Below are 24,906 nucleotides of genomic sequence, written 5' to 3' on the forward strand. Positions count from 1 at the left end.
GGTCAGCCCCACCCCAGATTGGGCCAGTTTGCTGGCTGCAGTGGGTGTCATAGCAACCGGTCATTCTGGTCGTTACAGTGCTCCATTCACTGGCTTTTTATATATATAGATTGATTTCAGAGAGGAAGGGAAAGGGAGAGAGAGATAGAAACAATAATGATGAGAGAATCATTGATTGGCTGCCTCTGGCACAACCACACCCCCTCAACTGGGGATTAAGCCTGCAATCCAGGCATGTGCCCTAATGGGCAATCGAACTGTGACCCCCTGGTTTATAGGTCAACGCTCAACCACTGAGCCACACTGGCCTGGCATGGGTCAAAAGGTTTAAAAAAGAAACCAAAATGTGAGTTTTGGTATCCACAGAAATATTCACAGAGACAAGTACACAGATTTTCTTTTCAAGAAAAGAAGATTTATTTATTTATTTAGTCTACTCCCAAAGCCCTAAATTACATCTTCCCTTAGATTTCACCTCTAGGAAGACATCCTTATCCTCCCTGTACCACTCTCTACCACCATCTCCTCTCTGGAGCGTCCCCTAACTGGCTAAACCACATCTCCCCTAGCAATCTTTCCTCTGTGATTGCTACTTCGTGTGACCATTCCTAGCCTTTCTCCCCCAACCCTTTATTTTGGCATCTAAGTATCTGTGAAGTAGTCAGAAGTAGCTGAGCTCCAGGCGGGCTGTTACCCACTCACTAGACAATCAGAGAAATCAAATTATCTGATGGAATGAGTTCTGCTTTAGGAGGCAGAAGAATGCTGTCCAATAATGTCACAGAGGATTGATGCAGTTTCTTCCCAACTTCTATCCTAGGGGGAAACAAAAACAAAAATGGAAGAACGTGTTCCTCAGAAAGTCTTTACAGTTGTAAAGGAGCTTTTCCCTATTTGAAAAGAAAAAAACCTCACAAATGCACAAAAATATATAATGTAAACATAATTAGAAAAATGCATTCATTTTCAATCAGATAAAAACATGTTGTTTTTTAAAAATCACATAGAACCCCTCATACAAATGGCATTATTAACTTTCCATGATGTGAACTATGGAGATTATTACTCCCTCTTCAAGAGTTTAGGACAAAAAAGAAAAGCCCACTTTCTATCAAAAATAAGCTTCCAAAAGACAATAACAGTAACTCAGAAGAAGGTCCCCTTAACTTCTGAATATTTCCACACTACCCCAAAACCCATTCTTCTCTCTTCCGGGCTTACCTCATTCACAGGGATCAGAATACTGAATTATTGCTTGTTCATCTGTGAAATGAAATGACGTATTTTATTACATTGCAGGCTTCACACATTAGAAAGAAAATATTTCATAAAAGCTATTGTTTTAGCCCTTCTCAAAGGATCCTTACAGGTTATAGTCAGAATTACAGGAAGGTTCCAAACACTAATATTTGCACTTTTATGGTAAATTATTAATCACAGCAAGAATATTAACAGTTAGCCCTTAGAGAACAATGGTCCACATTTTTCTTTTGGTCTGTTGACCACATCCTACAAAATATCTCTAATGCCGAAGACTTTCTTAAATGGCATATAATTAAATTAAAGTATCTTAAGAGATCAGATAATCTATATAAAAGGCTAATATGCTAAGTGTCCTTCCCACTGTCCAACCAGTTGCTATGATGTGCACTGACCACCAGGGGACAGACTCTCCGACTGGTAGGTTAGCTTGCTGCTGGGTCTGGCATACCAGGATCGGGACTGGGCGAGACGGGCTGGACACACCCTGGAGCCCTCCCGCCGTCCCTCCCTGGCCCCGATCGTGCACCGGTGGGGACCCTTGGCCTGGCCTGTGCCCTCTCACAATCCGGGACCCCTCAGGGGATGTCAGAGAGCCGGTTTCAGCCCAATCTCTGCAGGTCAGGCTGAGGGACCCCGCTGGTACATGAATCCGTGCACCAGGACTCTAGTATAATTATATGATACTTGCCGTGGAAAGGAATATTTATAAAATTAGGAGAGATATTTTATTTTATTAGTATTTTTTTAAATCCTCACCTGAGGATATGTTTTTATTGATTTTAAAGAGAGAGGAAGGGAGAGGGAGAGAAGAGAGAGAAGAAATCATGGATGCAAGAGAGAAAATGATTGACTACCTCCCGCACACACCCCAACTGGGATTGAACCTGCAACCCGGGCTTGTGCCTGACTGGGAATCTAACCTGCAACCCTTTGGAGTGACCTGACACTCCAACCAATTGAGCCACACCAGCCAGGGCAGGAAAGATATTTTAAAGAATGAGGAGAATTCTGTTGGGAGATGCAGGTGAAGCTCAGCCCTCACCTGGTAGGTAGTAATCATAGACTCTGATCGTTGCTGGTTTCAGGTTGGTGACTAACACACTTTGGCTGATGGTGAAGGTATAGGTCTGAGTCTTCTTACTGAGCTATGGGGAAGATGGACACCATGTTACATTAAAATTAAAATGGAAATAATCTATGTAATGTGGAGGTTAAAAGATTTTTTTCTTCACACAGATTTTCTGAAACTCTTCTATCTGTCCCTTCTGAACTACGCCAGGCTGAAAGGTACTGCCTCCTGCTGACTGTCTGGCTCTTTCTTCTCAGGATCTTACAGCTTCCTGGCCCTTCTGTAAAATGGTTCCCTCCGTCCTCGGTCTACTTTAACCTATGACTCCTCCACTAAATTAACTGACGTGGCCAAAGAAACATAGATATTTCTCCAACAGCTTTCCCTACCTTTCTTTCTTTCTTTCTTTCTTTCTTTCTTTCTTTCTTTCTTTCTTTCTTTCTTTCATTCTTTCTTCCTTTCTTTCTCTACTCATTCAGGTCTCTGATCAAATGACATCCTCAGGAGGCCTTTCCTGACTACCTTATTTTAAAATAGTCACATCCTGGTCTACTCCCACCATCACTCTATCCCCTTATCCTTCATAGCACTTACTATCGAAATTACTACTGAATGTGTATGAACACATATATATGTATTTTTTAATTTGCATCATTTGTCTCTCACTAGGATATTAACTCCATGAGGACAGGGATCATGTCTGTTATTTTTACTGCCGCATCTCCATCACATTGAAGAGTGTCTGGCATAGATTGGTTGCTCAATAAATATTTGTTAAATACGTGAATAAATGGAGAATTTAAGATAATTGTATAAATTAATCTAATATAATCAGAAAATAAGATTCGTGTTGTACATTTAGATATGGAATTACAAATGCCTAATAGGAAGAGATTTCCAAAAGGAATTTTTTAAGGTATAGTGCCTCTCAAAACGTGGTCCAGGAAGTCTCAGGGAACCCCAAGACTATATCTAGGGTCCTGCGAAATCAGGATTATTTTTGGAATAATGCTTTTATCGACTCTAATTCTCTTTGATGTACATGTGTACAGGGGCTATTTGATGTGTGATAATGCAGCGGATTGACTACAGAATCAGATAGAACTTCATTCTCTTCAATGAAGCCAGATGGCAAAGCAAAAATGTAAAACAATCTGACATTCTTCTTACTATTTTTTTGTTGTAGAAAATATAGTTGTTCCAGTTCTTGGCTACCTACCTCTTCCAAGTAAATGTTAAGTGTGTCAGTTCCAGATTCAATCTTCTTTACCAGTGGTTGCTGGAGAAGCTGAATAAGAAAGGAGAAAAAAGAGTTTAAGAGCCAGCGCCTTCCCTGTCCCCTAGGGAAAGCTTCCAAAGCTCTGTCATGGTCAAGGAAACAGTGTACACGGTGGAAAAGGTAAGAGAAGGAACAAACCTATTACAGGTTCCATGTCATATATCTGATGTACCTTTGTAGCCATTTAAATATTACAATCATGAGTTGTGTATATATATATATATATATATATATATATATATATATACATACACACACACACACACACTAGTAAAATGCCCATTTCAACAGCATTTTTTTTTTTCCAAAAAGAATGGAAGGGAGGGGGAGAGACACAGAGAGAGAAACATCGATGTGAGAGAGACACATTGTGAGAGAGACTAGTTGACTCCTGCACGTGCCCCAACCAGGGCCAGGGGTTGAGTCTGCAACCAAGGTGCATGCCCTTGACCAGAATCAAACCCACACCTCTTCAGTCTGCAGGCCAATGCTCTAACTCAGGGGTGGGCAAACTTTTTGACTCGAGGGCCACAATGGGTTCTTAAACTGGACCGGAGGGCCGGAACAAAAGCATGGATGGAGTGTTTGTGTGAACTAATATAAATTCAAAGTAAACATCATTACATAAAAGGGTACGGTCTTTTTTTTTTTTTTAGTTTTATTCATTTCAAACGGGCTGGATCCGGCCCGCGGGCCGTAGTTTGCCCACGGCTGCTCTAACTACTGAGCAAAACTGGCTAGGGCTCATCAGCTTTTTAAAAATATATATATTTTTATTGATTTCAGAGAAAGAGAGGGAAAGAGAGATAGAAACATTAATGATGAGAGAGAATCATTGATCAGCTGCTTCCTGAATGCCCCATACTGGGGATCGAGCCTGCAATCCAGGCATGTGCCCTTGACCAGAATCGAACCCGGGACCCTTCAGTCAGCAGGCTGACGCTTTATCCACTGAACCAAACCAGCTAGGGCTCACCAGCTTTTTATGATAAAGTTAGGTCCCCTGGGGGCTAGTAAATGAAGAAAAGAGAAGTGACTTACTAACTGATCGGTGCCCTCCATGGGATTGAACCCAGAAAGCATCTTCACTTCCACAATGGCCATATTGGAAGAGCTGCGACTGCCCACATAACTGAGGGCAGAAAGAAGCAAGTGTGTGAGCCCATGATTTTCCCTCTCGGCATACTCTGTCCCCAATACACACACACACACACACACACACACACACACACACACACACAATTCCAACTCAGCTTCTATGATCCAAGTGCCCCTACCACAACTTCAGCCTTCCTCACCTTGTGCGGATAGTGAGAGTCAAGGATCGAGGTGAAGCTGGTTGATCACATCTAGCTTTTCCCATTTCCACACTAAGACTAAAGGTCTCCACATTTTTAGGAGGGAAAATATTGTATCTCAGCACTGTCTAGTATGAAGAAACAAGATAACCAAATTTGAGTTGAGAAGAACTTTAGATATTGCAGAGTTCAAATTATTTTCCTTACAAACAAGGTAGACAGATAGAGAGGGACTGTTCTAACTGGAGGTGAAGATGCCCTCAGAGCCACCTTCCCAAGACACACTTGTTCTCACATGGATCACTGCTTACCTGCACATAGACACAGCCCTGGCCTGTGGCCTCCAAGGTGTACACCCCAGGGACATTGGGCAGAGTCTCTTGCTGAAATACCAACCGGTTGGCAGCCTGAACACTGAAAGTGTGCTGGAAATTCTCAGTGGACTTTACAGCCAGGTTGACCTCCTCAGATGGCACATAGGCAGTGGTGGCATATTTGGCCAGAGCTTGGAGAGCAACTACAGTATCCTGAGGAAAACAATCAAGCATATGCTTACCATTTTGTGAGGCATTGGAATTAACCTCAAACAACCCTATAACCTCTACAGCTGGTGGTGGTTTGATAGCTTAGTTGATATATCTTCTATGTATCTAAGAACCACATTCACCTACACTGGGGAAGCTGACATAGAAATCGTAATGTCTCACCTGTATATAAAATCTCAATTGAGTTATTATTGAACATCCATAAGTCACTAGCTAATCTCATATATTCATATTCAGCAATCAAACCTAGCTTCAGAACAGGCTACTGTTAGAAGCAAGTGGTTAACAGTATATATTTTGCAGTTTCCTTATTTGAGGAAGAAACAGCAGCAAGTTGGTAGCCCTAGATAGTGCACATTTTTCAGTTATTTAACTATGTAATAATCATCTATGGCACAGTTGAAGAGAGTATTGGGAAATCCCTCCTTGCAGGCCAAGGCTTCTTAGCCATTATGCCATGTGACAATCCTCTTTTCTCATCTGGGAATAAGACAGGTCATCTGTCACCAAGAGGACCTGGCATCATGTAGCTTGAACCTTTCCAGTCTGAAAACATTTTCTCTTTATTTATATAAATTACAACTGTGAGGGGATGGGAGGCGAGGGAGAATGAAGTATTGTCTTCTCTTATTCTGTGTTATGAGAATTTCTACATTCTCAACACTTAATATGATAGCTATTACTGAATAAAGGAACCCACTTCCTCCTGTCCCAAATGAAAGACAACAGTCGTATTTAGATATTACACTGTCACATAAAAAGAAGAAGACATGTCACTCTCCTGGGGAAGCTGTGAACAAGTCATTCTTTTGCAGCTTGACAATTGACAAACAACTTTTGTCTACCCTCTGTGAACTAGGACCAAGGAGGGCTTTATTGCTTGCACATGCGAAACAATTCAAGTAATGGGACCACACATCAGCTCAAAAACTGATGTGGGTGATACATGACTTCTTAGAATAGCCAAGGATTATAGTAAAAAACAATTCTGGCATACATCTGTCACTGAGAATTCTAAAGACTTGATGCACTGCTTTTTAAAATTATATATTGTAGTTATTTAGGGCTCAACAAGAAGAAGGAAGTCTTTCCTGATCTTTGGCCAAGAATTTCCCTGAAATAAGGAGGCAGTGTACCATATAATATTTTAAAATTCCAATTAAATTATTACCATACTCAAGTTCAGTGCACTTAACATCTTTACCAGACACTCTACCTGTTAAAATCTGTTCATTCTTCCATGCATAATTTACATGTTATAACTTCAATGAAAATGGCCCTAATATCAAAAATAATATAATCTCTATGTGGACAAGAAATGTGTTTTCTTGTTTATTTTTGTATCTTCGGTAACCTGGACATGGGATGTTTTAATAACATTTGCAGGACAAATAAGTTAATGATGACTCTCTTTGTGATCATCTGATCATTTTATGACATTATTTAAATTTATCGTACCTTTTTCCCCAATTGCTACCCCACTAATTCAATTTCTCCTTACCCCTAATCTAAATAAATGAAATAATCTCCTGATCTCTTCAAATCCAGTATTTCCCACCTCTAAATCATCCCATACACCAAGTAACAGATTAATCTTTCTGAAACAAAGTTAAAAAATTTAATAGCTCCTCAGAATTAGGCAAAATCTTGAGTCTAATATGTAAGGCTCTTCATACCAGTAATATGAACCTACTCTACCTTTCCAACCTAAGTCCCATTGTGTCTCAGCCAAATCAGTTTTCCCCAACAATCACTCTATACTTTTGCAAATTCCTCTTCCTTTCAGTAGCTGCCTACCGAAAGTTTACATATCCTTTTAGATCCACCTCAAATGCAATTCCCCTGTGAAGATGTTTCTCATCCCTCAAGCTGATGAGAGCTCCTTCTCCTTTTTGAAATTCAATATTTGTACCTTTTGTATCTTTCTTATGTTATATAACCAGACCCTGCTTTGTAATATATAGAACTTTTCCTAGCTTTCTTTCTAGGTTGTAAACTTTTTGGACTACCGATATATCTTACTAGGAAATTGTAGAAAGAGGTAAAGCTTGCTTTTATGCTTACAGCTCCCATAATTGGCTTTCTAATTTAATATATAAATTTATCCATACTTATACATGTCCTCTTTACATATAAAATATGAATCTCATGATGCTTTATACTCTGCAAAGAGCGAGCATTAAATGCAGATAGTACTATTTATGACTCACAAGACCCAATTCATGACTCTATATATTTTTTACATGCTTTTTCTCCCTCTCTATAGAATTATAAGTGCCTGGACCTAGAGGACAAGAGCAATAGTTTTTCCTCCATCTCCACATGGGATCTAATCCTACCTGATAAGTGGCAGTGGAGAGCAGGCTATTTACCTGAGTGGAAGAGAAGCCCCCATATGCATTACGTTGCTTGGCCAACCAAGCCACTATACCAGTGGCTTTGGCTATTTCCTCTTGAGCCAGATTGGCTTTGCTAAGCCAAGCCAGCAATACATATGCCGTAAGTTCCACATCTACAGCCTCCATCTTAGACCAAGGACTGGCATCCGATGGCTGAGTAGGTTTTTGGCTCCAGTGAATGGACTCTCCTATGGGGAAAGAAGCATAATTAGGAAGGTCTTGGGAGGAAATGACTTTCCCATATTCACTTCGTAAATGCTACACCTTAAAGCAGATAAAATACCAACAAAAATTAATCATGAGTTACAAAAAATTATTTCTCAAGATCTTTTGATTTAGTGGCCCTAATAAATATGCAGGTGTGTGTGTGTGTGTGTGTGTGTGTGTGTGTGTGTGTGTACACTCACACATAATTCCCCAAAGTAAATGCCTCTAGCAATTATATGAAAACAGCCCTATAAATTCTAATTCTAACAGAGATACGTAGGTAGAAACTTCCTAAAAGAATCTTACACATTTGGGGCATGTTTTTGGCTAATAAAATTTTATTAATTTTCAGCATTTTTTTTTTACTTAATCAGAGTGATCTTACACCAAAGAATTGTTTCATACCTGCAAAAGGGTAATGTTACAATGCCAGGAAGTTTTCCGACTAGCTCATACCATCTATCTCCTCTTCCTGTTAAAAGTATAGCAATGCCTTTGAGGACTTACATGGGCTTTCCCACAAAACTCTCAACAATGATTTTATGACAATAACTTTTAATAAAATGAATCCTAGAATTGAATATATGTGGGACTATGGAGACGAGGGGAAATTATAGATAACTCACAGCATATTTTCACAATTTCCAAAAATTCTTAACATGGCCAGCACACCTGAGATGATAGCCTGCTGCTCTAACTGTTCCAGAAGAATGTCTCTGATGTCCATCGCCCCAGCCAGAGAGAAAGTATAAGCTAGTAGGGCCTGTGTGTAGAGGTTGGTGGTGGAGGAGACAGAATTCCTGAGACACTGCAGTCCCCGACTCACCATTGGGTCCTAAAAAGTGAAAGTGAAGAACTGAATTTATAAGGCATTTCTTGTAAAATGGGGAGGGATGAGGAAATCATCGTATCTTCTTTGAGTTTAAAAGGCTGAGTAGGGACAAAAAATAGGTGAATTTATCTAGAAATAGGCGAGATAAGAAGAATATAAAGAAGAGGAGCCAGAGAAACGCACATCTGTGGTCTTTTTCATCTCCAGCAATGCAGCTGTGATATATGCCGTCAAGGAGATCTCATCGTCAACACCACCCTAAAGGGAAACAGGGAGACAGTAAGTCAGGGGGCAGCCGGCACATGCAAGAATTGTATATGTAATACCTTAATCAATAAAGAAAAAAAAATTTTTTTAAGTGTCTACCTACCTGCCACTACCCCCTCCCCCATCTAAATGGTTGAATTACTTAAAAAAGAAAAAGAAAAAAAAAGCCCTGGCTGGTGTGGCTCAGTTGGTTGAGCGTTGTTCCATGCACCAAAGGTCACCTGTTTGATTCCCAGTCAGGGCACATGCCTGGGTTATGGGCTTGATACCCAGTAGGGGGCAAGCAGGAGGCATGCAGGAGGCAGCCTATCGACATTTTGCTATCACATCGATGTTTCTCTCTCTCTCTCTCTAAAAATCAATAAAAATATCTTTGAAAAAAGAAGAAAACAAAAGCACTCCTTTCCACAGGCTGACTCCAGGACACACAATGAGGGAGAACTGGGCGGAGTTCAACCACTGCACAGCCTTAAACAGTAGCCTGTGGGAGGTAACAGGAGGTCTTCAGCTCTGAGAGGGTATTGAGGAAACCCAAGAAACAAAGAGAGATTAAAAAAAGAGGGGGGTGGTAAAAAGAGACTTCTTATTCTCGGATTCTTATGGAATCTGAGCCTCCTCAAATGGATGTCCCCTCAAGTAGCACAAAGCCCAGCCTCTTCTCCAGGGGAGAGTAAGTGACACCTTCCCTGTTTCACGTCTTTCACAGAAAGATTTAACAAATTTTAAAAAATATTTCATCTGAATTATTTTTCTCATTTTAGAGATAAAAGGAAAAACACTTACAGAGGTATTTAAATAGCTTATTCAAGATTGCACAGCTAGTAAGCAGGACTGGGATTTGAATCCAGGGAGTTTAACTCTGGAGCTCCTATGCAAATCACTAAAATTGACTATACATATGATAGTCAACAGACCGGTAGCTCTAATCAGAAAGGAGGACAAAAACCTCTGCGATCTTGTTCAATTTCCGGCATGTACAACTCCCAGGTATATATCACACAGGGCATAAGAGAAGGAAGAGACTTGGGAAGTACAGACAACATTCAGCATAAGGAATACTAACAAATCTTATACTGAGATTTTTTTCAATGCTCCAGATTTTTAATCCAGGTCCTTCAATAGCACTGTAAATAATTCCTTTAGGAAAATTCATGCAAATCTTTCTTTCACTGGCATGTTCTGAATTGAACAAGTTATCCTGCACATCAACACCTCCCCTGTGTTTGGGAGGGACAGACAACGGAGTAATGGGCAGGCGCAGTGTCTCTGGAGTCCAGTTGCCGGGTTCAAGTTAGTCCTACCACTCTTTAGCATTCACCTTGAGCAATTTATTTAATCTCTGAACCTTAGTGTCTTCATCTGTAAAATGTGATGAAGAGGCCATACCAGTGCCTAGCTCAATGATTTGTTGTGAACATTAAAATATATCAAATAAATAAAGTACTTAAGAACAGTGCCCCACAGAGAGTAAAACCCCTTACAAATGACTGGGCTGCCTAATAGCGCCCACCAAAGCAAATCACTTTGCTTCAGATTTAGAGATATAATAAAAGGCTCAGAGATCTTCTAGTCCACTGGTTATCAAACATTAGCAAGTATCAAAATAGTCATGCAGATGTAAAGTACAGCTTAGGAAACACAGTCAATAATATTGTAATGACTATATACGGTGTTGGGTGGGTACAAGACTTATGGGGGGAAGAGTAATATAAATGTCTAACCACTGTGCTACACACCTGAGACTTATACATTGAAAAGTAAAAAAAAAAACATATTTTAAATAATAAAAATAATCAAACCTTGAGAAAAAGAAAAGCCCAACACTGTAGCAAGTATCAGAGTTATGAGGGCTTCTCAAAACACAAATTGCTGGTCCACACCCCCAGGGTTTCTCAGAGTAGCTCTGGGGCCAGGGCTGGAATCTGTATTTCAAACAAGTTCTTAGGTGATGCTGATGCTGTTGTTCTGGAACCACACTTTGAGAACCATGTTCTAGTTCATACTCTCATTTTATAGACACGGAAGTTGAGGCTCAGACTGGTTAAGGATATTGACCAAGTCACCCAGAGACTAGACTGAGACCTGACAACACCAGTTCCCAGGCCAGTGCTCTTCTGATTCAGCTCAGTCAGAGGTACAAGTACCTCCCAGAAACAGTGTGGGGGCAGGGCCTGGGCAGATCTGTACCTTCATAGCTGTGTGCATGAGCTTTCCCACATTGGCATAGCAGCCGCTGGGGAGCTGATTTCCCGCCATCCACTTGAGAGCATCCTGGATGTTCTTGTCATCAATGAAGATGAATTCCTGAGCTTGGCCAAAGCATTTGGTGACAAAGGCTGTCAGCCTATTGGGTAAAGAGGGAAGCATGGCATGAAGGGGGATTTCTAGGTGAGGGTGCCATAGTTCTATAGTTTATTATGGTGTATGATTCCAGAGGGAAGTTGAGGAAATATAATGCCCTCGAAGGCCTGGAAAAGGGGGGCATTTATAGGCATTAATGAGGACAAGAACTGGGGAGGCATAAGGTCAGGGAGAAGAACATACAAGTGGCTGAAATAAACAGAACGAAAGAGGTAGAGGATAGAGTGCAAGAAGGAATGGCATTAAGGGGACAGGTAGAGGAATAGTTCCATTCAGAAATTATGGCCGAAACCGGTTTGGCTCAGTGGATAGAGCATCGGCCTGCGGACTGAAAGGTCCCAAGTTTGATTCCGGTCAAGGGCATATACCTGGGTTGCGGGCACATCCCCAATGGGAGATGTGCAGGAGGCAGCTGATTGATGTTTCTCTCATCATCGATGTTTCTAGCTCTATCTCTCTCCCTTCCTCTCTGTAAAAAAATCAATAAAATATATTTTTTTTAAAAAGAAATTATGCTTCTAGGGTATAGAATCCTATATAATAAAAGGCTAATATGAAAATTGTCCCCTCCACCAGAGTTCAACCAGGAGTTTGACCAGGGAGCAGGGCTGGCCAGCCAACCACCATGGCCCCTCCCCCGGCCAGCCCCTTCCCGAACAGCCCTCCCACCCCAATTGGGGGCGTGTCTGGCCAGCCAACCGCCCACGGCCCTTCCCCCTGGCTGGCCCTGCCCCTGACCAGCCTTCCCATCCTGATCAGGGGTGCCCAATCGGCCCCAATCAGGGCGGGCCAGCCGGACCCCACCTGTGCATGAATTCGCGCACCAGGCATCTGGTGAATTGATAATTGGGACATATTACCATGTGTTTCCATTTCCATCCTTCTCCCCAAAGGCACTGTATGAGCCATTGCTGTGTTTGTACATTAGCTCCTTCTGGTACCCTGGGAAGCCAGATATAGTTTTAGATCACAGTGACAACTTCAAAAAACACCCCCTTTGGCTTTCAAGGATGTGGGACATTTCAGCGACTGAACTTCCCTGTATCTTATCAAGCTATCATCGGCCCTAGACAAGGTGACCAAGAAGAAATATTAAACCAACTCACCTATCTCCAGGAAACCTACTGCCCGGGACCTGATTTCCTTGGTCAGCAGCCCTGACTTCTCCAGGTACTGCAAGACATAGATGATGGGAGCAAACAACACCATGTTCTGCTCCCCGCAGCCGCTTGGCATCTGCACCAGATTGTCTAGGTTCTGCAGGGCTGTTCCCATAATGTCTCCTGGGATCCAAAGGAGAGAGAAAGAAGGTGGTGGTAGAAGAAGGAACCCATAAAAGTTATTATCATTCACTTAACATTATTATCTGTCATTTAGTATCTACTCGGTGATCTTGAAGATCACAGTAAGTCAAACATGTCTCTACCTCAAAGAGCTCATAATCAGAGGGGCAAAAAATTACAATACATTGCAATTATAAATCATTGTAAACAATATAGTAATACAATGTAGTAGTATAATATAGTAGTACAATATAGTAGTACAATGTATATAGTAGTACAATATTGGGAATGTACAAGGTACTGTGGTATATGGAGAGGTACATAGGCCACCTGAGGGAGTTTTGGGCTTTAAAAAAAAACAGGTCACTGGAGATGTGAGTGATGTAACAAAACTGGCAATACTTAGACTCAATCTCTAAGTTCCTCCACTATATATATGTACACCACCCTCCAAATCACCATATCCTTCCCAAATATACACAATCCTGATACTGCTTTCCAAGTTATATCTATTGACCACTCCATATACTTCATAAGCCAGGAAGCCTGAACTAAATGACTCATGAACATCTATCTGCATTTGAGCTGTGGAATCCAATTCAAATGCATAAATATGTACTGAATGTCAACTATGTTGTAGGAAATGTACTAGGAACAGAAATAAAAAAGACATGGCCCTTGTCCTCAAGGAGTTCACAGTGCACTGTAGAAGACAGGCAGTGAGCTGTAATTCAATTATAGCATTGTGAGTGCTATCCCGGAGGTATGAATCAAATACAGTCAAAGTGGGCAAATCTTAACCTGGAAGGGATCTTGAAAGGGGGTGAGAGTAAAGAAAGAACCTACCATTTTAGGGGTTTCTATTATAAGCTAGATATGCTGGGAACTTTGTATTTAATCTACACCAATCCTGAGAGATAGGTTATTATCGCTGCCTTCCAGAGAGAAAAGAAGGATTGGAATTGTTCACTAACTTATTCAAGGTCACATGGCTGTTAAATGGCACAACTGAGACCCTAACTCAGTTTGATATGATTTTCCAAGATCATGCTTTTCTACTCACTCCCTCTCCTTGCCCAAAGGAGTGAAGTGACCTGCCTATGTAAATATGGTTGAACCTTTCCCAAACTATACTCAACTAGACCAAGTGCTCATTTTTTAAATGGTTGCTGTAAACAGTTTGTCTCCCCTCCACCCAATTGATAGATCACCTAAACCTAAATACATATCAAGCTTCAAAGACCTTCAATCCTGCCCAGATTCTTTTCTGTTTTTAACTAGAGTCTACGGCTGTCCAATCTAGCTGTACCTGACCATATTCCCCACTATATAAAATAAGTTCTTCTTCCTTCATCACTTCTAATCCACCACACCTTCCTTCAGGTAGGTTCACATGCCCCACCCCACTCCACTCCTTGGCAGCCTCCTTTCTGTTTTGAGCCAAGAATCTCTAACTGCTTACCCAGAACGGCAACATAAGCCTTGGTTGAATCAGGAACAACATCCACAGGGAGTTCCAGGGAGATGGATTCTGCAGCCACTTTTCCTGTGAGAGACAACAAAAAGGTGAAACAATAGAAAGTAGAAGGTGGAAATGGTGGGGTTCTCAAGCCCAGACCATAGAAAAACTTTTCATAAGAGTTTCCTGGATCCAGGGCTTTCTGTTGGATGGAGACAGATTTTTAAATCTACTCATAGTGATTCTTGCTGAAAATATATTCCAAAGAGAGTCATGGTTGTGTTGTACATTTTCTCTTCCTCCTCCTGCCTCCCAGCTAATTGGCCCCTTTGAGGATGGCACCCCCTGGGTGCTGCTATACCTTTTTGTCCTGTATATTCCTCCTTTTGCCTAAGAAAATCTCTTGCCTAAGGGAATCCTCACCACCAACCCCTCTCTGAGTTCACCCACCTTTGGGGCACAGCAATGAACTGTGTGTCTTCTCCACAAGGACTCCCTCAGGCTGACATAAAAAGAAACGTAAATGAGTAAATATGATGAGGATGAATGTCAGGGCAGGTGGCACTGAAGGTACAGGCAGGGAAAGGGAAATGGGGAGGAGAGGTCCTTCCTGTGCCCTCCGGGCTTCTATCAGAGCCGGAGCTACTCTTTGTAGCTCAGGAGGACTCCACTTCAACCCAGGGATGGGCATCTCAGTAAAATTCTTTCTGGGCAAGGACAAGACCTAAGGACATCATGAACCCCCATGTAATTCTGCTTCTTAGAAGTAAACCTCTAAGAAGCAGAATTACATGGGGGTTCATGATAGGATTAAAAAAAAAAAGTAGCTAATGATAACTTTAGTGATTTTAATAGGAGAAACTAGCATTTATTGAGTGACTATGAAGTACCAGGCACTAGTAAAGTGCATTAGGCTTTTTCCTAGACAATTGGTGTGGGTTAAGCAAACCATTAACAGTAGAAAGGGACCAGGGAAGAAGAAAGGTGAGCTAACTGATTAGAGTTGGAATAGGCTGCTGTGAGAGACTCACCAGTATGTTAGACACACACTGAACATCCCTGGGTTGGTGGCTATCTGTACCTCTGAAGCTAGGCCTGCAGAAAACGCACCTTGACCAGAACTGGTTTGATGAGTGTGTCGCTCCGGCCCTTTGCTGGAACAAACCCTTTCTGGCCCCCACAGAGTTCGTTGCTGTCCAGAATCTTAGTACTGATAGTAAAGTTTACATGACCTAAGAAGAAAGAAGGATAAAGGAAAGCATTATACCTATTGCCAGAGGAACCAATGAGGTCTCTTCCCCTCTAGACCAGTGCTCTTAAACCTAACGGCATACAAATCACCTGGGGATCTTGTTATGCTACAAACTTTGATTTAGTAGATCTGGGGTAGGGGCCTGTATTCTACATTCCCAACAAGCTTCCAGGTGACATCAATGATGCTGGTGCAGTGTGGTAGGCAGCCTTTAAGGGCCCCCAATGATCTGTGCATCCTCGTATTTTTAAAAATATTTTTTATTGATATCAGAGATGAAGGGAGAGAGATAGAAACATCAATGATGAGAGAGAGAGAGAGAGAGAGAGAGAGAGAGAGAGAGAGAGAGAGAGAGAATCATTGATCTGCTGCCTCCTGCACACCCCTCCTGGGGGATTGAGCCCGCAACCCAGGCATGTGCCCTTGACCAAAATCGAACCTGGGGCCCCTCTTTCCACAAGTTGATGCTTTATCCACTGAGCCAAACCAGCTAGGGCTGTACATCCTCATATTTACACTGTTGTGTAATGCCCTCTCATTACATGTGAGCTGGATTTAGTTACTCACTTCTAATTCAGAAGACAGGGCAGAAGTAATGAGATTCCATTTTTAAAAAGACTGCAGCTTCTGTTTTGGGTGCACCCTTTCTCTTGAACCCCTTGCTCTGGAGAAAACCAGCTGTCATGTCATGAGGCACCCAGTAGACAGATTCATGTGATGAGAAGCTGATGGAGACCACTAGCCAACAACTTAGGAGAGCACCGTACCCTTCAGTCTAGCAGCTTGTGAGGAACAGACTGTGGAATGAGCTTAGAAATGGATCACCTCCGAGTCAAGTTTTCAGATAAGAACACAGCCCTGACTGACAGCTTGACTGGCACTTCACAAGAGACCTTAAGCCACAGGCACCCAGCTAAGCTGCACCCAGATTACTGACCCACAGAAACTGTGTAATAATGCTTGTTCTTTTAAGCCACAAAACTGTAGGGTGGTTTGTTGAGCAGCAATAGATAACTAGCATTAGTTATTGGAAAACTATACTTTGAGTTGCAAGGATTTAATCCATGAGCAAAAGACATCTCCTAGAATTAGTGTGATGATTAAGTGACTTACCACATGTAGAGCAGTTGAATAATGCCTGGTCCAGATTAGCAACATGACCATATATCCCTTGTCCTGGCATACATTTTTTTTGTAGCATAAATATTAAAAAGTTCCCCCTTTCACACTCAAAAATAACCCAGTTTGGATAATTCTTTAGATTATCTATCAAAGGGTACTTGCTTATTTATTTATAACAGAGACATAGGAAGGAGGAAAAAAGAGGCTAGGAAAATGGGGAAAAAAGGAAAGAGGAAACAAAGCAAATGCAGTGGAGGAAACGATGGAGTTCTCATCCTTCTCTTACCCAGTTTGGTAGCTGTGATATTCCAGTGATAGGTTTTCGCTTCATCAGCACAGAGACAGCTGGAAGCATGAGAATCTGTCCGTGATTCCACCTGGTACTCCTCTGATTTGGCCAGGTTTGTCTGAACCTAAAGAGGATGTTTAAGAGATAAAGGGTACAAGTAAAGGAGCCAGAACACAGAGACTTGGGAAAACATGGGGGCTGAGACACCGCCATCGCATCTCTTTCCAAAGGAAAACTGGTACGCTTCCAATTTAGGGGAAACTTACAGTTGGGGCTGTGGTACCTAGCTGGTACCTGTTTCCTGTAACCCCCACCCCCCATTCTTTTTTAAAAAATATATTTTTTATTGATTTCAGAGAGGAAGGAAGAGAGAGAGAGATAGAAACATCCATGATGAGAGAGAATCATGGATCGGCTGCCTCCTGCAAGTCCCCCACTGGGGATCGAGCCCACAACCCGGGCATGTGCCCTTGACCAGAATCGAACCTGGGACCTTTCAGTTCACAGGATGATGCTCCATCCACTGAGCCAAACCGGCTAGGGCTGTACCCCCCATTCTTACCGTGATGCAATCCTTTAGATAATTGAAGATGGTGGCAGTCAGACGAAAGGATTCCCCACGAACTACTGAGTAAGGGAGAGTCAGATCTACAAAGAACGGCTTGAATGCAGTTAGTCCAACAGTGGGTGAAAGACCAAAGCCACTGGCCTGGGAGGTACAAAAAGTCATGGCCTTCCACCTGGTGATGGTATCAGGAACAGTGAGGTGGAGAGCCTCCTTCCCCGAGTTACTGTGAGAAAACAAGAACCCAGATGAGGCAGACAGTAAATGAAAGAGAGCATCTGAGAATTAAGTTACAAAGTCAGCTGAGAAGTGAATTTTCTGATGTTGTGCCTGGGTGGAAAAGCAAAGAGGCAACGGAATTGGGGGACCACATGAATCTCAGAGTATGAATCTTCAGGTGAATGAAGATGTGCAAATATGGGAGAAGCAGGATGCCTGAGTATGTTGGAGGTGGTATGTGTGGGTGGACACGTGTGTGCGCAAATGTATCTGAAAGAGAGGCCACTGCCCTCACAGTCTATGAAGGTACATGTTCTTATGGCTTATCGAAATAAGCACATAAGCAGTGAGCAAGAACTAAACTAATGCCAAAATGTCCCTTTAAGATTTTGTGGATCTGAAGTGAGAATGCACTATCTGTACTGTGTAAATGTGAATTTCTTTTGAGTGATTGTATATAATTGTATAAGAATTCAGGAAAGAAATACATTCCCATTCCCATGTTCCCATTCAAATTTTTCTTAGCTTTAGAGTTATATTCATAAAAATTATTTTATCTTGAGTTTTCTGTTGAGTCCACACTGTATTATCTTGCTGTACCATTGAGGCATCACTTACCCAATAGGAAGCAGATCCCAGAGCCACGTCTCTGGGAAGTACTGGCGAACCTGAGAATCCTCTGATGGAATTGATGAAGATGAGGACCCAAAAGCCAGTGGAGTATTACGATCACTTTCTAAGGCGCCTAAGAATATGGGAATGTTAGAAGACTTCTGTTGTGAGATAAATTTATCTGAAGGGACTACCAGTCACAAGGCCAGTGACAGACATGGACATTTGGCCAGGGAATGAATAGATAAGGCCTTCAGATTTCAAAAGCCCTCCCCAGACAGAGATATCCTTGGGAGACTGCCTACATCTATGACTCACAACCATTATTCTGAGGCTAGAGGCTCAGGATAAGGACCAGAGGCAAAGAGGGAGCTTTCAGAGCTCCACGATTCCAAACATCTCAGTGACGGCACAAGTCACAAAAGTAGCTTACTTCCACCAGCTACTTTGCTGTATTCTGGAGAATGGTGACTGCAATCAACTGGCTTCTTGACTTTGGCGTTGGACAGTATTTTCAGTCCCATGTTCTGATAGGCACAAAAGAGAGGAGAGAATAAAATGTTAAGTCCTCTCCATTAATACAAGAGCCACTGCCTAGGAATTGTACCCTCAAAGGGTTCAGCCAAGACATTTGTGTCCTATTAATGGTGAGACTGGTGATGATTACCCAATACTTAGCCAAGATTGGTTCACTTCTGTTCCAGCCTAGGGTGAAAGGCTTTCAGGTAAACTTACTTCATTGTTAGATATGTTTAATGCTTCTTTCAAACATTAGTCAAAAATATTATTTGATTTAGACTCTGAACTTTGAGAGGCCAGGGACCATATTAGCTCAATCAATTCAACAAACATACATTGAGCATTATGAAGGATCAGGCATTAGAGAGCATGCTTTAAAGATGAACAAGACATGGCTCCTGTCAGAGGCCTCCTGGTCAGACTTGAGCCATAGCATCCCAACTTCTGTTCATAAAATAGGTGCAATATTTTTTTTTATAATAATAAAAAGACACTGCTGGTCTGCCTTTCCTCATTTTCCTTCTTGACTGATCCATGAAAATCAATCTTTGGGGACCACCAGTTGAGAAGACTAGGTGTTCAGCCTCTCATGGTGGTTCTCTTCCAATGAAACAGGGCAACTTCTTCAAGCATAAGAACTAAGAGAGGCTGCCTTACATATCAGGAGGTTTTTTCAAGATTTTATCCCTGCCAGTGCACACATGATTCTCTCTGCTTTTTAAGATATGGACTTTCAGCCCAGCTGTTGTGGCTCGGTGGTTGAGGGTCAACCCATGAACCAGGAGGTTGCGGGTTTGATTCCCAGTCAGGTCACATGTCCAGGTTGTGGGCTTGATCCCCAGTAAGGGGTGTGCAGGAGGCAGCAGATCAATAATTCTCTATCATCATTGATGTTTCTATCCTTCTCTCCCTTTCCCTTCCTCTCTCTGAAATCAGTAAAAAAACAACATTTTTAAAAATATGGACTTTCCATCCCCCCTCCCACTACCATTGTTTTATAAAAACAAAATAGATAAGACCATCTACCTGAAAAAACCTGAAAAGGTCCATGCCTCTAGAGAACCAATATCTCGGCATAACTGAACGCCTGCTCCAACGCTCTTCAGGCACAGGGACAGTGAGGGGCTGAGGAAGGTCCGTTGGGCCAGACACTGGACACTCATCATATTCATCCACCTGATAAGGGTAGTAACCATACCAGAATGGGAACATCCCATAGACCTGAAATAAAAGGGGAAAAAAAATAAAGTATTGACACAGTGTAATCAGTTGAGAAACCTCTCTCGGATTTTGGTGCCACAGCTCCCATATTATTTATCTTCATTACTCCAGAATTCTTCCTATATTTATTTCATCATAACCTCTTCCTTTACTTTTGAAATTTTAACCTCTATCTCACCTTTTTTATAATCTGTCACACTTATCTTCTATTTCATTTTCTTCCTTTCTTTTTTATTTATTTTAGAAAAACAGGAAGAGAGAAATAGAATCACCAATGAGAGAGAAACATCCATTGGCTACCTCCTGCATGCCTCCTACTGGGGACTGACTGATCTCACAACCTGGGCATGTGCCCTGACCAGGAATTAAACCCGCAACCTCCTAGTTCATGGGTCGACACTCAACCACTGAACCATACCAGCTGGGCTCATCTTCTTTCTTTATCTCTATGTCCATATTAACCATGCTCTTCTCTTCCCATTATTTCCACCTTTATTTTCATACCCGCTTTTCTACTACCTTATAGTGGTGCACTATTTTCCTAAGACTTTCTTTCCCACTCCCTGAAATCTATCCTCTGTTCTAATGGACCCAGATTGTCTTCCCCGTTAACTCCCTCTTCCCACCTTATTAGCTGACTACTCACAGAGTGGTTACTCAGCTCTCTCTCTGGCCTAAGTAGTAAGACACTCTCATCCACAGCTCGGATGGCACAAAGGGACCCTGGAGCTGCCTGCAGCTGTAGGTCCACATCTGATCCTGGAAGCTGCTGGGAAGGTGAGAAGCCAAGGGAAACCTGAAGAAGGACAAATATAACTTGGGAATCAGTTAGGCCTGGAGAGGACAAGACAAAAATATCACTTGGATCATCAGCTTTAACTATGGTATCCAGCCCACTCTTTCACTTTTATACTGATTTTCCTTTGTAAAGTCTAGCCCTTGAGAACCAGTGTCTTATGATAGAGTTGAGAAAAGTGAGCAGCACAGCAGAATGATATAGATGTTTAAAAGATAAGAACGCATATGGAATAGCTATATTTAGAATAGCGATATATGTGATTCCCAACATGACTTTTTAAAAAGAAGCAGGAAAGAAATAATTTCAATGAAATATACTAAAGGTATAAATACAATATGACATCTTATCTTATTTCCCAGTCCCTGCCTTATCGCAACCCTAGCATACACAAGATTTCTCTCTATTCCCAGATTTTTTTCTTCACCCTCCTCAACTGCCATTTTACCTTATTGTCAAAGCACATCTCTACTGAGAACTGAATTTTGTCAGCTACAACACCTCCACTGGAGAAAATGGCATAGACCACCAAAGAAGCATCAGGGGCAAGCCTGGAATTGATGGTCAGTGAGAGAGAGAAGGAGCCTTTCAGTCCTGAAAGGGAAGAGGACATACACAGGGATGAGAGTGTACTCACCTACCCATGACATCCAACCATATGTTGGCATTTCCCATTGGGCCAGCAGCAAGCCTTATGGTGCAAGTAACTTCTCATTTTCCTATTCTTCTATGGTTATTATTACTGTTCTGTTCTCATTGCTTCTATGGATAAGAACTGTTTCCTGGAAGTTTAAAATACTGTTTTCTCTTCCAGAAGAACATGGCCCTAGCCAGTTTGGCTCAGTGGATAGAGTGTTGGCCTGTGGACCAAAGGGTCCCAGGTTCAATTCTGGTCAAGGGCATGTTCCTTGGTTGCAGGCTCCTCCCCAGCCTGGGTCCTGGTAGGAGCATGTGCAGGAGGCAACCAATCAATGTGTTTCTCTCACATTGTCTCTGACTTTACCTCTCTCTCCCACTCTCTCTAAAAATTCAATGGAAAAATATTCTTGGGTGAGGATTAACAAACAAAACAAAACAAAACAAGCATGAACACTCACCTTTCTTTTTGGAGTTCATGTGTTTCTGCCCCTCCATCTCCAAACGTCCTTTCCCTATTAACTACGAAAGAGAAAAAAAAATCATCAATAGCATAAACGTTATGGGAGATTAATCTTGACCCTATTTCTGGAACAACCCTGCATCTCTCTATAAGGAGAGTCTCCTTTCATAGTTCCAGAGCCTGACTCAATACTTGTTATTTTCTACCTAATCCTCCTTATTCTGTTGTGTCAGGATGATTGTTTTAGCTTAATGAAGCCATGGGGATGATAGAAGATACTAGGATGATTCAGTAGGGAGAAAGTCTCTCAGAGATTTTAAGGGGATAATAAGAGAATGAAGAGACTCTGTACCATCAAACCTGAGCTTTACAGGAATCTAATCCTCACTATCACCGAGATGACCAATAAAGCTACTTATCTTTATATATTTCCTTCAGGGTCCAAGTTATGCTTTTATTTCTCCAACAAGGTTATCAATGTTAATTTTAACCCTGCATCATCTACTGTAAAATATTGGTCAATAAAACACAGAATGAATTTTATTCTGAGTCTCATCCTCTTCTCACCCTCCCTCCCACCCATGTACACAGTTCCCTTTCATCCCTGGCCAGCAACATTTTCTTGTTCATTCCTCATCTTATTTCCCCACACAGTTTCCCTGGGATCCTGCTCACAATCTCTTTATTCCTCATTTCCCCCTTCCTTTACACCTACACTAATCATATAAAATATATTTAAAAAATTGAGTTTTGCTTGTTCTTTCCATTTCTTTTAGTGTGGCTTTTAAATTTTTTGAAATTACCTATGTTGCTTGCATTCTCTCTACTTGGATAGTCTATCCAATTTCTCCAGTTCACTCTCCCCATTCCCTTTCCTTCTTGACACATTTTCACCAACCCTCACTTCCCAGTCTCACATAGTAGGAGAAGGTGATTTCCTGGTCAGGGTTTGCATCCGCTGGATTAATGTCATATTCCACCAGCACTTCCTGGGGCTGGCCACATTGCAAGGTGCCATTTAGCCGGTTGATTCTGAGGAAGCTGTGTGTTGTATTGTAGAAGGGTTGCAGGTGCAGGTAGGCATCCTGATAGTATCGAGGCACCTGTTCTGGATTATATACTGAATCTTCCATTTGGAACCTGCCCTGAGAAAGAGAGGAAAAAGAAGCTCTTTTGGCATGTACCCTAACCATATTTAACCACAGTCATTTGTTATGATTTTCAAATAGTTCTCTCTCAAATCTTCACTGTGTAAGAATGGCATGTAGATATTTCAGTATAAGTCCAGCCAAAGATATTTGAGGAATCCATAATAGGGGCTATGTGCAGCAGCATTTTATTATGTAGGAGAGAGAAACAAGGACTGAATTATAATTGTCAAGTAATGGGAAATACTTTTATAGATTGATGCCTAGGGAATAGGTAAGCATGATTAAGATTATAGAGAAATTAAAGACTATATCCCAGGGACATAAAAACGAGATATAGAGGATAATAGGATTGAAAATAATTATTTCTATGTAGAGTGATCAAGTGATGCCTGAAAAAAAATAGTTCTATTAGCCACAGACAAATAGCATATGTTTGCTTAAGTAGTGTAGCTAAATGATTGCATTAATGGCTTTAATTTTTCATCTCTCCTTGCATCAACATCACTTACTATGTAATATTACAGTGGGCCCCCAGGTGATTTGTTGGAAATAGATGTTAGCATATGCAAGATAAGCAGAGGCTTGAAAAAGCACTCGCATGTCCAATTTTGCTCTTGCATCTCATTGTTGACATGAGAATATACTTTGTGCTGCCTAACTTACTACCCCAGATGCACAAACAATACATGCTTTTTATTGTATAATGCTAAAATTTAAAGTTGTTTGTTAAGCAGCATTGTGTCAGTTGATAATTGATACAAGTAGTCTTCCTTATAAGTATCAAAATCTATAGTTCTCTTCTTTGCCATTTTTATGAGTAGCTAGAGCAGGGGTGGGCAAACTTTTTGACTCGAGGGCCACAATGGGTTCTTAAACTGGACCGGAGGGCCGGAACAAAAGCATGGATGGAGTGTTTGTGTGAACTAATATAAATTCAAAGTAAACATCATTACATAAAAGGGTACGGTCTTTTTCTTTTTTAGTTTTATTCATTTCAAACGGGCCAGATCCGGCCCGCGGGCCGTAGTTTGCCCACGGCTGAACTAGAGGCCCGGTGCATGAAATTCGTGCACAGGTAGGGTCACTAGCGGCTGCCGGCTGGAGAGACCCTCCGGCCGGCCGCCTGCCACTGCCGCTGCCACTGCCACCAGCCCCGCCCTCTGGTCGAACTCCTGGTTGAACTCCCGATTGAACTCCCAGTCGAGGGGACAATTTGCATATTAGGCTTTTATTATATAGGATGAGTAAGGGGACAGGAGGAAGAAGACAACTCTGGACCATTTCTGCCTCCCTATTCTGATTTCAAATTAGAATATGGGAATAAGTTATAAGATGAATTAGTATAAAGAGCAATTTTGATCTGAAGGGTCACTTATTTAATTAATATTAAAAGCAAACAGAAAAAGTTTTTGCCAAGTGGGCAGCAGAATTGGCAAGTGATGGAATTACAAATGGGGTGGTAGAGGAAGAGAAGAAATAGAAACATTTTGAAGTTTTTCCTTCAGGAAGTCTTCCTTGCTGGGAAGCTGGCCCACTCCAGTGCTTACCTGCAGAGAAATGTCTGTCCCATTCCAATGAACCGTATCCAGCTTGAAGGAAGCAAGTCCATCGTTGTCAGTAACTAAGGTATGGTTGATGGTTGCATTTATGCCCAAAATCATCAGAAACACTTCACGATTCTTGAGAAGGGACCCATCATGGCCCTTAACTCTTATCTGAGTGGCAAAGGTCATTAGAGTTAGGTTTGGAGTAGGTTCAAGTATGAGGTAAGGTGACGTGATAACAGAAACCCTTAAGAA

General features: G+C 41.7%; 1 protein-coding gene across 1 annotated transcript in view; it reads right to left on the minus strand.

Moving 5' to 3' along the window:
* Positions 1-402: 402 nt before the first annotated feature.
* The window catches only part of A2ML1 (alpha-2-macroglobulin like 1), a 36,197-nt gene continuing 11,693 nt past the window's right edge, over positions 403-24,906 (minus strand). The window contains exons 11-36 of the mRNA XM_081081188.1: positions 24,655-24,822; positions 22,874-23,101; positions 21,955-22,015; positions 21,306-21,451; positions 20,708-20,857; positions 19,867-20,061; positions 18,755-18,848; positions 18,328-18,454; positions 17,488-17,716; positions 16,923-17,049; positions 15,373-15,494; positions 14,713-14,764; positions 14,266-14,349; positions 12,627-12,803; positions 12,381-12,462; positions 11,347-11,503; positions 9,076-9,150; positions 8,733-8,895; positions 7,827-8,041; positions 5,221-5,436; positions 4,910-5,037; positions 4,653-4,743; positions 3,552-3,620; positions 2,306-2,408; positions 1,222-1,263; positions 403-816 (exon numbers count right to left, since the gene is read on the minus strand). Of these exons, the coding sequence (XP_080937314.1) occupies positions 1,223-1,263; positions 2,306-2,408; positions 3,552-3,620; positions 4,653-4,743; positions 4,910-5,037; positions 5,221-5,436; positions 7,827-8,041; positions 8,733-8,895; positions 9,076-9,150; positions 11,347-11,503; positions 12,381-12,462; positions 12,627-12,803; positions 14,266-14,349; positions 14,713-14,764; positions 15,373-15,494; positions 16,923-17,049; positions 17,488-17,716; positions 18,328-18,454; positions 18,755-18,848; positions 19,867-20,061; positions 20,708-20,857; positions 21,306-21,451; positions 21,955-22,015; positions 22,874-23,101; positions 24,655-24,822 (3,300 nt within the window). The 3' untranslated portion in view covers positions 403-816; position 1,222. The remainder of the gene's footprint in view (positions 817-1,221; positions 1,264-2,305; positions 2,409-3,551; positions 3,621-4,652; positions 4,744-4,909; positions 5,038-5,220; positions 5,437-7,826; positions 8,042-8,732; positions 8,896-9,075; positions 9,151-11,346; positions 11,504-12,380; positions 12,463-12,626; positions 12,804-14,265; positions 14,350-14,712; positions 14,765-15,372; positions 15,495-16,922; positions 17,050-17,487; positions 17,717-18,327; positions 18,455-18,754; positions 18,849-19,866; positions 20,062-20,707; positions 20,858-21,305; positions 21,452-21,954; positions 22,016-22,873; positions 23,102-24,654; positions 24,823-24,906) is intronic.

This window comes from Myotis nattereri (genome assembly GCF_964212035.1).
Source record: "Myotis nattereri genome assembly, chromosome: 2".
Classification (NCBI taxonomy): domain Eukaryota; kingdom Metazoa; phylum Chordata; class Mammalia; order Chiroptera; family Vespertilionidae; genus Myotis; species Myotis nattereri.